Source organism: Varanus komodoensis, unplaced genomic scaffold (assembly GCF_004798865.1).
Source record: "Varanus komodoensis strain SLA01 unplaced genomic scaffold, ASM479886v1 scaffold61, whole genome shotgun sequence".
Taxonomy (NCBI): domain Eukaryota; kingdom Metazoa; phylum Chordata; class Lepidosauria; order Squamata; family Varanidae; genus Varanus; species Varanus komodoensis.
In genome coordinates this window covers 1,175,172-1,188,088 of record NW_025336236.1, presented here as the reverse complement: position 1 = coordinate 1,188,088, position 12,917 = coordinate 1,175,172, and the positions used below count along the sequence as shown (strand labels likewise).

Sequence of the window (12,917 nt, the reverse complement as noted above, 5' to 3'; positions counted from 1 at the left end):
TAGTTCAAATGAAAGCACTCAAACATTTCATAATGTAATGCTCTCGGAATTCAGAAACCTGGTGTAACCTGTCTGACAGATCCAGACAAATGCTATTTGTATTTCTACTTTTTCAAAAGAGAATACTAAAATATTATGCGCACCAATATCTACGTCAATTGTATGAAATCTGCAATCTTCAATTTTAATAACACTGCCAGCAGTTTAAAATTTTAAGTGATTTTTCTCTCACCATTAAATCAGAGTAGGCCAGATTAATATATCATAGATTAATTTCCCTTCTGTTATGGTTCATAACAACGCCCTGGCCTGGAGTGTCTCTTAAATTTAATTGCAGGGTGAACCAAATCACATGAACTAGGTGTGTCTGCTAAATTTCTTAAGCATAGTATTTCCATAGGACGGAATGTTCTAGACTTTAAAAGAACATTGCAAGGATTATTACAATAATATAAGCAGGCTGGTTTGAGCAATGGGAAGTGAAGAAGTCCTCTGAGCAGCTTACCTAAGGCTACGCAGAATGCAGGACAAATATGAAATTTGGACAGACACTACCTGACTCACAGCCTATGTATTAACTTATATTCCACCAGTTTCTTCCTAGGATTGTAATTATTCTAGCACTTGGTTTACTACCACATGTTAATTCTAAAATATATTCTCTGTTGCCTCTCTACTTGGAAACTGCTCTCCTTGAGCAGATGAGTTCTAAGATTCTGAATGATTTGGCAGTAGAAAGCTAGTTTTAAAAACTCTTAAAGCACATTATGGGCATTGCAGAAGCATCTCTGGATTTCATAATTAGAAAATATCCTAATGGGTCAATCTGCCCTGCACTGACTGAGGCCTAGGAATGACTTTGTGTCTGTTTCACTGGCTTATTTCTAATGCTCCTATTAACTTTTGGGGTGGTAAGAAGTTTTACCAGTGCAATTGTGCAACTCTAAAGCCAGGTCTATCCAGTTATTCCTAGTAACCCAAGTGTAGACCTGAGAATGTTGATCAGCTATAAAAGGCTGAATATTTAAAAGATGGGGTTCTAAAGATCCTAGCTGAAGGCCCACATGAGGGATTCAGCAATATCTGCTTTGTACTCTAAGAGCAGTGTGACATTCAATCTAACAACAAAAGAGGGTTGGGATCTAAGCAACTGTTGCTTTATTTCTAAAATATGAGAAGTGCAGAAGTTCCATAGAACAGCACTTTGCCTTTGCTGTTGAACTTAATAGTATTCCTATGCATTGGTACCTACTACTTGGGGAAATATCAAAGGCTACTGGAATGTTGTGCAATTGCAGAAGAAAAGTAATTGTGGAAGTCCATAAATTACTGCTGTTATATAACACACAAGTTTCCATGATCACTGTTAATGATTCCTTTTAATGACCCATATTCAACTATGTGTAATCTGCCCATACCACAAACATGTAAGTAATGTATCCAGTGTTTTGGAGTATAGTGGTTGATGAAATCTACTACCTAGTCCAAAGGAGCAAATTATTGCCTTCTCACAAAGCCCAGCAGCATCAGCTCAGCTTTAAGAGTTGGTACAGGTTGGCTATCTAAAGCTCTTGTTCACATAACTTTTCCATGGGTTAGAAACTGGTATGCAGGCTATCCTGATGCATCTTTCATTCTTTTGGTGGTCATGTGAGCTGATTCTGGTGGTGAGTTTTTTGGCATAAAAATGACAACTTTAACTGCATGTGGAATAAAGTGGAGAATACTTCGGTGACAAGTAGCATCACAGCTTCGACAACTGAAAAAATTAATGAAGACACCCTTCATTAATATTTCACTCTTTGAAATATAAATATTTTTCAAATATTTCTAAAAATCATGGTTTAATTGTACTAAAGATTTTCCATGGTTTTTTTTTATTTATTTAGGGTTGCCTTAGCACTGAAAGCTATAACTACTGGTTCCTGCACTATACCAATCATAACTACTTGAAACTTAAAATTTGCCTAACAACTGTTTCTGTTTCTTTTCCTTTCTTTTGCTGGTGCTTCTGCTGACAGAAAGCAGTTTTTCCTAGTACAGAAGATACTTTAATCTCCTTCTTGCCCCTGGCCCATATGTTTGAAAGAATTGTAGAGGTAGGCCTTTGCATTTTTATGTAACTATTAAATAGTCTCCTCTTTTGCAGACTGGCTATGTAGTGAATACCATGGACACGCACATTTCCTATTTGCCTCTTGCACATATGTTTGAACGAATAGTTCAGGTAAGTCTCTTTGCATCACAGGAGGGTCAGTAATACCTGTAAGGCTACCTGCAGCAAGTAAGTAAACCTCCATAGACTGTTGGCCTAAGGAAAAGCTTAATCTAGCAATAGCCCAGCAGTATCTGGAAACCGAAGTTGGGAAAGGCTGATTTACATTCTGAAATTAGGGATAAACCCATTTTCCTCCACTGTCTAATCTGCATATGTGTGGTTAGAGTGCTGGACTGGGGCTTGGGATATCTGGGTTCGAGTTCCCACTTGGGCATGAAGCTCACTGGATGACTTTGCGCCAGTCACTGATACCCAGATTAACCTACCTCACAAGGATGTTTTGAGGATAAAATCGAGAGGAGGAGGAAGATCATGCAAGTTGCCTTGTGTTCCTTGCAGGAAAAAAGAAGGGATATAACTATAATAAATATAATGAAGATTTCTAGCAAACATTCTTTATTATTAATTTATGCGGAAGTAACATAGTACAGTGCTAATCACTAAAACATGCAACTTCATGCTCTATTTAAAATGTTTTAAATTTAAAGCCTTTTTAGTTCAGGAAATGAAAGGATATTTTCTACAAAGTTAAGTCACTTTTAACAAATTAGATGAACTCCATTAAAAATAATCATATTAATCTGGAACAGTTACTTTCTGGCTTTTATCTGAAATTAGTTCATCTCTTATTATGTTTACAGTATACATTCCAAAGTGACGAAGTTCATGGCTGCATAGGGTTAGACCCTTATGGTAAAGTTTTACAGTGTCATAGCATTCTTTGTCAGAGTTTCTTACAGTTGATTGTGCTGATCCCAACAGCGCTGTATTAAGCCATGCAAATAAGCTCTGAGGGATATAGGAGTGGCATGTTCTAACAATCCACTCTGTGAATAAACTATGCAGGAGGTGATGATCATGGAGCAATCCATGGTGCACCCAACAAATGACCAGGCTTACTGTGGGTTGTCCCCTCCCTTTCATTTGGGCCTTCAGCTGGTATCCCAGCTAAAGTTGCCTTATCTTCTCCACCCATCATGATTGCAAGTCCTTTTTTGATTCTCATGGCTTTTTCCCTTCCCCTCACCTTTTTTCCTAGAGATTACATTTTTCATTCTCCAAACTGAAAGCCAGTAACAGGCCCTTCACAGTGCCTAAACGAAAAAGCACATTGGAGGAGCTGTCATTGAGTCACCACTTTTTTGTATTTTTGTGATCCAAACATACATAAATAGGTCTGTATTTTTTAAAATTAAATTTGAATTTATGCAAGTGTGTCCTTGCCCACTTTTGGGGATCTGAAATGGGCACCTTCACCCATGTGTCCTGGCAAGTGTTTCCTGACAAAGTGTAACAGGAACCCCTGTGCACATTGATTCAGAGTCTTATTTGTGACTTTGTACTCTAATGACAGCTGTTGAAAGGCAAGTTACCATGGAAGAGCAAAACTGCAAGTGACATTTGCCCATAGAAGAGAGTGGGCAAAAGATCACTGCCTTTTCAGTGGGATCCTCTACTGTTTTTAGTTGGATATGATTCTTCTCAGTGTCCTGCATCTTTTCCATTCTTTCCTGAGACTCTAGGCACTTGAGAAACTGCCAAAGTGCAAGCCACCCCTTGTATAGGAGCATGGAACTTTAACAGCTGTCAAAGATCAGGATTCCTTTTAAAATGGGTTTTTTGATAGAACTCACCAGAAGTTTTCAACAAGAACACACACACACACAGCACAAAGAATGAAGAAAAGTAAATCGTGAGCCAGTGGTGCCCCTCCAATGTACCACTTGGGCACTTTGAAGGGGCTGTCACTGGCAACTCAGAGATTGTGCTCTCTGGTGGGGAGGGAGAAGAAAGGGGTAGTGAAGCCACAGTGAGCCAAACAGGTATGCATTTACAATGAGGGGACCTGAACTAGTGGCACTCACTCCACTGTGCTGCTTGGGCATTAGTAGTGTGCCTGGCACTGGCAGTGACTCAGGTGAATTCAGCCAGAATGGCAATGCGGTTCTCACTAACTGCTTTCCTGGACCCATTATGGAGCTTGTTGCCTAGGTTTGGATGATACAACAACCAGTTACGGGCTCAACAACTTTTGCAACAAGCCATAGGTTGTCAGGGGAACTCCTTACCCAGAAACAAGTCACTGTGTGGGAAACAGTCCAGGTTCACATGACATGCCAACATGGCTTGTAACCAGCAATGAGTTGCCATGTCATGCAAACCCAGTCAGTTAAACATACAGTGCAAAGTGCATGGACAAATTTATTTACACACAGGTTTTACTAAAAGCATAAATTCTGGTACTAACTACTGCAGTACATTGAAAGATTGGCCTCACAAATAGTGGCTGGACATAGTCTCAAAAAAGAAAGTACATTTGAATCTGTGAGAAAGATAGTGACAAGATGGCATTTTTAAAAGCATAAAAGTTCTTGCTTTTAATAGAAGATGGAAGAATATGCAGACAAGTAGAAAAGTAAACAGAATTTTTTTCCTTTGGTATGCATTTAGTTTCAAACACTAGCAACCTCTTGCTGCTCTACTTTGTTTTGATTCTTGTAAGTATAATATGGCTGACTAGCTGGCTTGTTCTTGTTGCAGCTCATACAGGAAAATTGAGAAAGGAAGTTAAACATTCTTCAGTGTGACCCTGGTTCAGAATACCTGAGTGTTAAAACTTACAGTCTTCCCTCCTGAAAGAAAAAAAGGGAAAGGGCTTTCTTAGTCGTTCCTCACTCCCATTATGGAATGTTCTCCTACCTGAAGACCTCCTGGTGCCAATATTGGCATCCTTTTAGTGCCTGGTTAAGAGTTTCCTCCATCTGATTAACTCTATCTGAGACTGTTGACATCAGCTGTTTTTATTAGGACAATTTTAATGTAATTTTAAAAAATTTTGTTTTCACTGTTTTATTTGTAAAATGTTCTGTGTTGATGATTTTCAAGTATGTTTTCATTATGGTGGGGGTTTTTTTTTGGGGGGGGGGGGTTATAATTTCTGAATGCTGCCCAGAGAGCAGTTTTTGAGCAGTATAGAAATGAAAAGCCATTGTTGTTGTATAAATTGTCAAGTCATGAATTATGCACTTTAAGAATTTGCATAAACCAGTATAGCTGGTGCTGTCTGAGTGTCTGTAGCTATATCTGTGTTACATAGAGAATATTCCTAGTGTGGTGTAGTGGTTGAGAGTGTGGGACTGGGACTCGGGCAATCTGGCTTCTAGTCCCCACTTGGCCATGGAGCCAACTGGGTGACTTTGGGCCAGTCACAGACTCTCAGCCCAACCTACCTCACAGGGTTGTTGTTGTGAGGATAAGATTGAGAGGAGGAGACAGAGAATGATGTAAACTTCTTTGAGTTCTTAAAAAAACAAAAAAGGCAGGGTATAAAATAAACAAACATACATACATACCTTCCTGGGCAGCTAAACTATACACAGAATGTTCCTTTATTTTTAAGATAGGGAAATATAGTTGTCTTATCCACTTTGCTTTGCTTTTAATGCTCTTTTTTATCTTGTTTTACAGTCTGTCATTCTCTGTCATGGAGCTCGGATAGGATTTTTCCAGGGAGATATCAGGCTTCTCATGGATGACTTGAAAACTTTGCAGCCTACAATATTCCCAGTTGTGCCACGCCTGCTGAATCGAATGTTTGACAAAGTAAGTCCATGTGCAACTGAACTGAATACATTAAAACTTAAAAAGAGCTGTTTTGCTCCCTGATGGATCTGTGTGTAGCTAACATCATAGACATAACAAGTATGATCTTTCAAGGACTTGCTCAGTAATAGTTGTGCCTAACCCAGCAAAGGATCCATACAGCTTGTGCTGTAAGATAACAAAATTGTGCTTTCTTCTTAGATCTTTGGTCAAGCAAATACTTCATTTAAGCGATGGATATTGGATTTTGCTTCCAAAAGAAAAGAGGCAGAACTTAGAAGTGGTATAATTAGAAATAATAGCCTGTGGGACAAAATGATTTTCCGTAAAATACAGGTAACTAAAATACAGGTAACTGTTTCATCTTTTTAAATTGCTGGATCCTTGCTCAAAGAGATGATCAGTTTGCTATTGAAAATAGTGTCTTCTCTGCAGAGAGCAGAGAAGTAGCTTAACTCTCAAGTATGCCCCAGACTAAGATTATGATGATGGAAAATGCAGTTAAGAATGTTGGATGTGCTTTATTAATAGGCAGACTGTTTTTCCATCTAGCTCAATATTGTTTGCACTGGCTGGCAGCAGCTTTTCAGTGTATCAACCTTAGTCAACTTGGAATTGCTTTAGGCTGAATGTGCTCCAACACTGAGCTACAGCCTTCTCCCAAAGAGTTCAGAACACATAACGTGCCATGTTTTGTTCCAAACTGTCTTGCTGCAGATTGCATATTGAAGATGTCCATCAGGGAGGATCAATGCTTGCTAGCTTTTCAGAGGCAGGAAGTTCTTGAGGTGGGGAACAATTCAAATATGCAGCTGTCTGAAGTAGCAGATAAACTTCAGGACCCTTCATATAGTGACTTCAGCCCATATGGTGATTGTGTCATTTTATGCGCACAGTACCTTATCTGTCACATGGAATCAGTGCTCCTTAGTAGGGCAGAAACTTCTTTGTGTGACAAGTTGGTCATATAATTGCCACATACGAACCTTCAACGCTTTTGTTTGGTGACACAAATTTGCAAATGCATGATCCAGTGTCTTGCAAAGCATGGCCACCTAGTGTCAGGTTGGCAGATCTGGGGTTCTTCCTTAAATTTGACTGGTTCTTCATCGTGGCCTCTGTGCATCACACATATGGGTGCTGGGCCTGCGCAGTGCCTAGGCCGGAAAGATTGAAAGCTAACGGTTTTGGCAGGAAAACTCCGCTCCCCTCCCCGCTTGGTAGTATATATACAGAGCGGAGTGTCTGCCATTTTCTCCAGTCTTTTGCGACCGCTGTGCCTCGTGCCTGTTCGTCTCTCGCTCGACTCAGTATTGTTCGTTACTTACCGTTTGCCTTTTTTGCTCTTATTCCAAGTTATTCTTCCCTCGTTGCAGTTTATATCTCCTTTTTCGCTTTTCTTTGTTCCTATTTAAAAAAAAATCAAAAATATATTGCTTTTCCCTCTTTCCTATATTCTGTTTCTTCTGTTTCTGCAATGGCGCAGCGAGCGGCCTTCCGCAAATGTGCGGAATGTGGGTCCAAATTGTGTCTGGCGGACCCGCATGACTTGTGCCTCCTTTGCCTCGATGAGAGGCACAGGACTGATAAATGCCGCTATTGCCTTGCTTTTACTAAGCAAGTGCGAAAAAATAGGGAGAACCGACTGTGGAAGCTCCTATGGGATCAAGTGCTGATGCAATCAGATCAGCCTGCAGTAAAGTCTGGGCCAGTGCATGCTCCATCTGCTAAACGCAAGACCACAGCCTCGTCCGCGTCAGTTCAATGCCCAGACTCTGCCTCGGGCATGTCCGGGCAACGCCCTTCGCCCACGCTGCCTGTGCCTCAGCTGCACCCATCGGATGATGGAAATTCCCCTTCCGGAGCTCAGCAACTTCTTTCTCCCCCACATAAACAACGGGAAAAGAGGAAGCATGGGGGATCGGATCAGTCTTTGGCCCATAAGAAGGCAAAGAAAGATAAGGCGCCCAACCACCTCATAAGAAGAGGCACCGGGATTCGGGTTCGACAGCACCATCGATCCCGGCAGCAGCTTCGGTACCAACGCCATCGGTACCGATGCTTCAAGTGGCGATGCAGGTTACCCCTCCAGGGTCCCCAATGCAACCTGGGCCTACCACAACAGGGCCTACCTATCCAACCACCCGAGGAGCCGCACTGTGAGTCGATATCCGATGGGGAGATTCAGGACTCTCCTCCGAGGGCTCGTTCCCTGACTCCTATGCCTACGGCGAGAGCTAGAGACTGATCTCCATCACCACCACCTCGGTCCCGAATGGACAAGAGGCAGGAAGAAGGATGGTTCCAGCCCTATTACAACTACCAGTCGGGTTGGGAGGACTACCATTCTTTCGGATTTCATCCTCACCCACGGGATCGCTCCTTGCCTTCTGCACATGAGGATATGCCATCTACCTCCTGGCAGGTCAAACCCGAACATCCCACTTCACCAGGGACTTCCTCGTCGGAGCCATACCACCTCGGGCCCAACTCCGACTCGGATGCTTACTCTACCTCTCCGGATGGCCTGATCACGTCTCAAGGCCCATCATCGCCTGAAGAGCCCCACATATCTTTCGGGGAGCTTATGTCAAAACTTGTTTGGTCGCTTGAGATCGAGGTGCAACATCAGCCAGATCCAAGCACCGACAAGTTCTATGACATTGTCAGGGGAGAACAATCGCCAGCAATCGTCTTGCTGCTTATTACGACTCTGCGGCAGGCGATGACGCAACCTTGGGACTTGCCTTCCCAAACTCAGCCTACAGTGAGGAGATACGAGTCCATGTATCGGGTCCGAGAGAGCGACATTCCTTTTTTACTTCACCAGCCTAAGCCAAACTCTGTGGTGGTCGAATCATCCCAGGGCAGGGAAGCAAGAGGCCATACTGCCCCCAGAGACAAAGAGGGTCGCAAGATTGATACCCTGGTGCGCAGAGTCTATGCGGCTGCAGGACTCGGGCTTCACATGTCCAACTATGAAGCCACCCTGGCCAGGTATCAATTCTTTATTATGTAGAGGCTGAATAATATCGTCGCTCCCCTACCTGAACAACAACGGGATCTTGCCAGAACCTTCATTAAAGAGGGGGTGCAAGTCACCATTCAACAACTATCCACAGCATGCCACCATGTGGATACGGACTCGAGATCTCTTGTGGGTGTTGTCTCACTGAGAAGGCAAGCCTGGTTGCGAAACTGCAACTTCCCTGACGAAATGAAGTGGTGAATAGAAGAAATGCCCTTTGACGGCTCCGGGCTTTTTCGCTCCTGCACCGATCACAAACTAAAGTCCATCCATGAATCCCGGATGACGGCTATAGGTATGGAACTGCCCGGACAACACAAACGTAAGTGGTCATGGTCACGTCTGTCCTACCGCTACCAGCCACCGTAGCGACAGTACCAACAAAGGCCACAACGCAGAAGGCAACAACCTCATCAGCGTTTCCCACAAAACCGTCGACGTTTTGATACCGAGAAGCATCAACACTGATGCGTTGGGCGAACCTCTCCTCCACCTCCATACCCACCCTTCCCCCTCCCTTTTGGGGAACGGCTGCAAGGCTGACTCCCCATTTGGGAGTCCGTTACATCTGCTCGGTGGGTCCTGTCGATCATTCAGCTTGGATACAGAATAGAATTCGATACCGTTCCTCCATCGAGCCCAGTTCGATTTACACCACGCTCCCCAGTGCTAGTGAACGAAGTGCAACAACTGCTTTGTAAGGGGGCGATTTGACAGATTTCCAGCTCCGAAAGGCTTCACAGATTCTATTCCAGATATTTACGGTCCCGAAGCAGGACGGTGGTCTTCATCTGATCTTGGACCTCCGGAATATCAACAAGTTGATCAAACCAAAGAAATTTCGGATGACTACCCTTCAAAATATCCTTCCGCTGCTGAGGAGAGAGGATTGGTTCGCCTCCCTTGACTTAAAAGATGCCTATTTCCATATTTTGATTCATCCAAGTCATAGGCGTCTTCTGTGTTTCACCGTCGGAACTGACATTTATGAGTTTAATGTCTTTCCGTTTGGCTGGGCCACAGCTCTGAGGGTCTTCACGAAATGTATGGCACCAGTCTGTGCTCACCTTCGACTTCAGGGCATCCAAGTCTACCCTTACCTGGATGACTGGCTTATAGTGTCACAGACCCGTGAAACCCTACTGTCAGCTGTTCAGGCTGCTTGCATACTGTTGGACAATCTTGGACTTTGCATTAACAGTGAAAAATCATCCCTTGTCCCTACACAGGTGATAGACTTCATTGGAGCTCGTCTCGATTCCACGGTAGCGAGGGCGTTCCTCCTTCAAGCTCATCAAGACAGCCTCTGCGTCTGCATCCCTTGGATTCGACAAAGCCGCGTAGTGACAGCACTCTCAATACAAGGACTTTTGGGTCACATGGCCGCCACAGTCGCCATTGTCCCACATGCCAGGTTGAAGTTCCGTCCTCTTCAACTCTGGTTCAACAAGAACTTTCATCCACAAAGAGATTCACCCAGCAAACTACTTCATATGCCCCACGCTGTTTTACGAACATTGACTTGGTGGATATCCCCGGCCAATTTAAACATGGGACCCCCTTCATCACCCCTCACCCAACGATGACTCTATACACTGATGCTTCGCTGGTCGGGTAGGGTGCGGTATGCGCAGGGCTTCGATCCCAGGGCATATGGAACCGCCAACAATCGTTGAGCCACATAAATTACCTCGAGCTACTAGCGATTTTCAAGGCACTCCGGTCCTTCGAAGTAGTTCTTCGCTACCAAGTAAGGGGAGGGGAGGGGGGTCGCTTTGGTTTACAGGACCAAACAGGACTTCCGGTCCCTTCAAGGCCAGGGCTGGAGTGCCTCTACTTGGTGTTGGGCGACCAAGACAGACTGGGGATTCTGTTGGTGTACCGTGCACCCTTCTGCCCAACAGTCGCCCTGCCTGAGCTGACGAAGATCGTCTTGGACCTGGTGTTGAGGACCCCCCAGGATGTTGATCCTGGGGGACTTCAATCTCCATGCCGAGACTGGCCGAGACTGGTCTGACCGGGGCGGCTCAGGACCTCATGGCCTCCATGACGGCCATGGGGCTGTCTCAACATGTCACCGGCCCAACCCATGAACGTGGACACACTCTGGACCTGGTTTTCTCGACGGGGCAGGAAGAGGGTGGTCTGAGAGTGAGGAATTTATGTCTTGACACCCCTGTCATGGTCAGATCACTTCCTGGTGAGGTTTGTGCTCGAGAGCAGCCTCTCCCTCTGTAAGGGTGTGGACCCGATTGTGTGGGTCCACCCCTGGAGCCGGATGGATCTGGATGGATTCCTGAAGGCCCTGGGGGAGTTTCCGGCTGACAAGACTGGTGCTCAATAATTTCAGTTATTGCGGCCTGATGATGTGGACAAGGTGCTTGGACAAGTACGTCCCACCACTTGCCTATTGGACCCTTGCCCATCTTGGTTAATAAATAACGCCAAGCACGGGATTGGGACCTGGATCTTGGAAGTGGTTAACGCTTCTCTGAGGGAGGGTCGGGTACCTGCCCCTTTAAAGGAGGCGGTAATCCGACCGGTCCTGAACAAAGCGTCACTGGATCCAGAGATGGCCACTAATTGTTGACCAGTGGCCAACATCCCGTTTCTGGGCAAGGTGTTGGAGTGGGTGGTGGCGGGACAACTCCAAGCACTCTTGGATGAAACTGATTATCTGGACCCATTTCAGTCCGGCTTCAGACCCGGGTACGGTACTGAATCTGCCTTGGTCGCCCTGTACGATGACCTGTGCAGGGAGAAGGACAGGGGGAGTGCGTCCCTGTTGGTTCTTCTGGACCTATAAGCGGCTTTCGATACCATCGGCCATGGTATCCTTCTGGATAGGCTAGCGGGATTGGGGGTCAGAGGCACTGCTTTGCAGTGGTTCCACTCCTATCTCAATGACCATTTCCAGAAGGTGGTGCTGGGGGACTATGGCTCTGCGCCATGGCAGCTATGCCATGGAGTTCCGCAGGGGTCCATTTTGTCCCCTTTGCTGTTTAACATCTACATGAAACCGCTGGGAGAGGTCGTCAGGAGGTGTGGGCTGCGGAATTATCAGTACGCTGATGATACCCAGCTCTACCTCTCATTTTTCACCAATCCAGGTGAGGCAGTGGCTGTGCTGAACCGGTGCCTGGCCGAGGTAATGGGCTGGATGAGGGCCAATAAACTGAAGCTCAATCCAGACAAGACAGAGGTCCTGTTGGTTGGCAGATCGGGCTTCGGTGAGGGTGAATTGAACCTAGTCCTGAATGGGGTTGCACTCCCTCTTAGGGACAAGGTCCACAGCTTGGGAGTGCTCCTCGACCCAGAGCTTTCACTGGAAGCTCAGGTAACAGTGGTGGCGAGGAGCACTTTCTTTCAGCTTTGGCTGATCCATCAGCTGTGCCCCTCCCTGGAGTACGACTGCCTGGTGACAGTGACACACGCGTTGGTGACTTCCTGCCTTGACTTCTGTAACGCACGCTATGTGGGGCTACCCTTGAAGACGGTTCGAATACTTCAATTGGTTCAAAATAGAGCTGCCAGGCTGCTGACGGGGACTGGGCATTATGTTCACATGACTCCAGTCCTCCGTCAGCTTCACTGGCTTCCCATTGAAGTCCGGGCCCAATTCAAGGTCTTGGTGATGACCTATAAAGCCCTAAATGGCTTGGGTCCTGGTTACCTGAAGGAGCACTTACGTCCATATATGCCCGCCCGCGCCCTGAGATCAGCGGGAGAGGCCCTTCTCCGGGAACCCTCCATGAAGGAAATTAGGAGGGTAAGTACTCGGTGGAGGGCTTTCTCTGCGGTGGTACCCAATCTATGGAATGCGCTCCCCAGAGAGGTCCGCCTGGCGCCGTCGTTATTTGTTTTTCGGCGCCAGGCGAAGACCTTTTTATTCAAACGTCATTTTAACTGTTAATGGTATTTATTTATTTTATTCTTTGGCCAGGGCGACTTATTTTATATTGTTAACTTGTTTTATATTGTTAATTTATAGTATTTTAATTGATTTAT

At 45.2% G+C, this 12,917-nt stretch overlaps 1 protein-coding gene across 7 annotated transcripts in view; it reads left to right on the top strand.

The window, feature by feature from the left end:
* The window catches only part of ACSL1 (acyl-CoA synthetase long chain family member 1), a 50,389-nt gene that overhangs the window by 25,263 nt on the left and 12,209 nt on the right, over nt 1–12,917 (top strand). For 6 of the 7 annotated variants that reach the window (XM_044449828.1, XM_044449825.1, XM_044449821.1 and 3 more), the window contains 3 exons: nt 2,022–2,099; nt 5,747–5,881; nt 6,083–6,217. In XM_044449828.1, the coding sequence (XP_044305763.1) occupies nt 2,022–2,099; nt 5,747–5,881; nt 6,083–6,217 (348 nt within the window). Of the gene's footprint in view, nt 1–2,021; nt 2,100–2,149; nt 2,228–5,746; nt 5,882–6,082; nt 6,218–12,917 lie in introns of all 7 variants that reach the window. The other variant, XM_044449823.1, reaches the window with a different exon arrangement.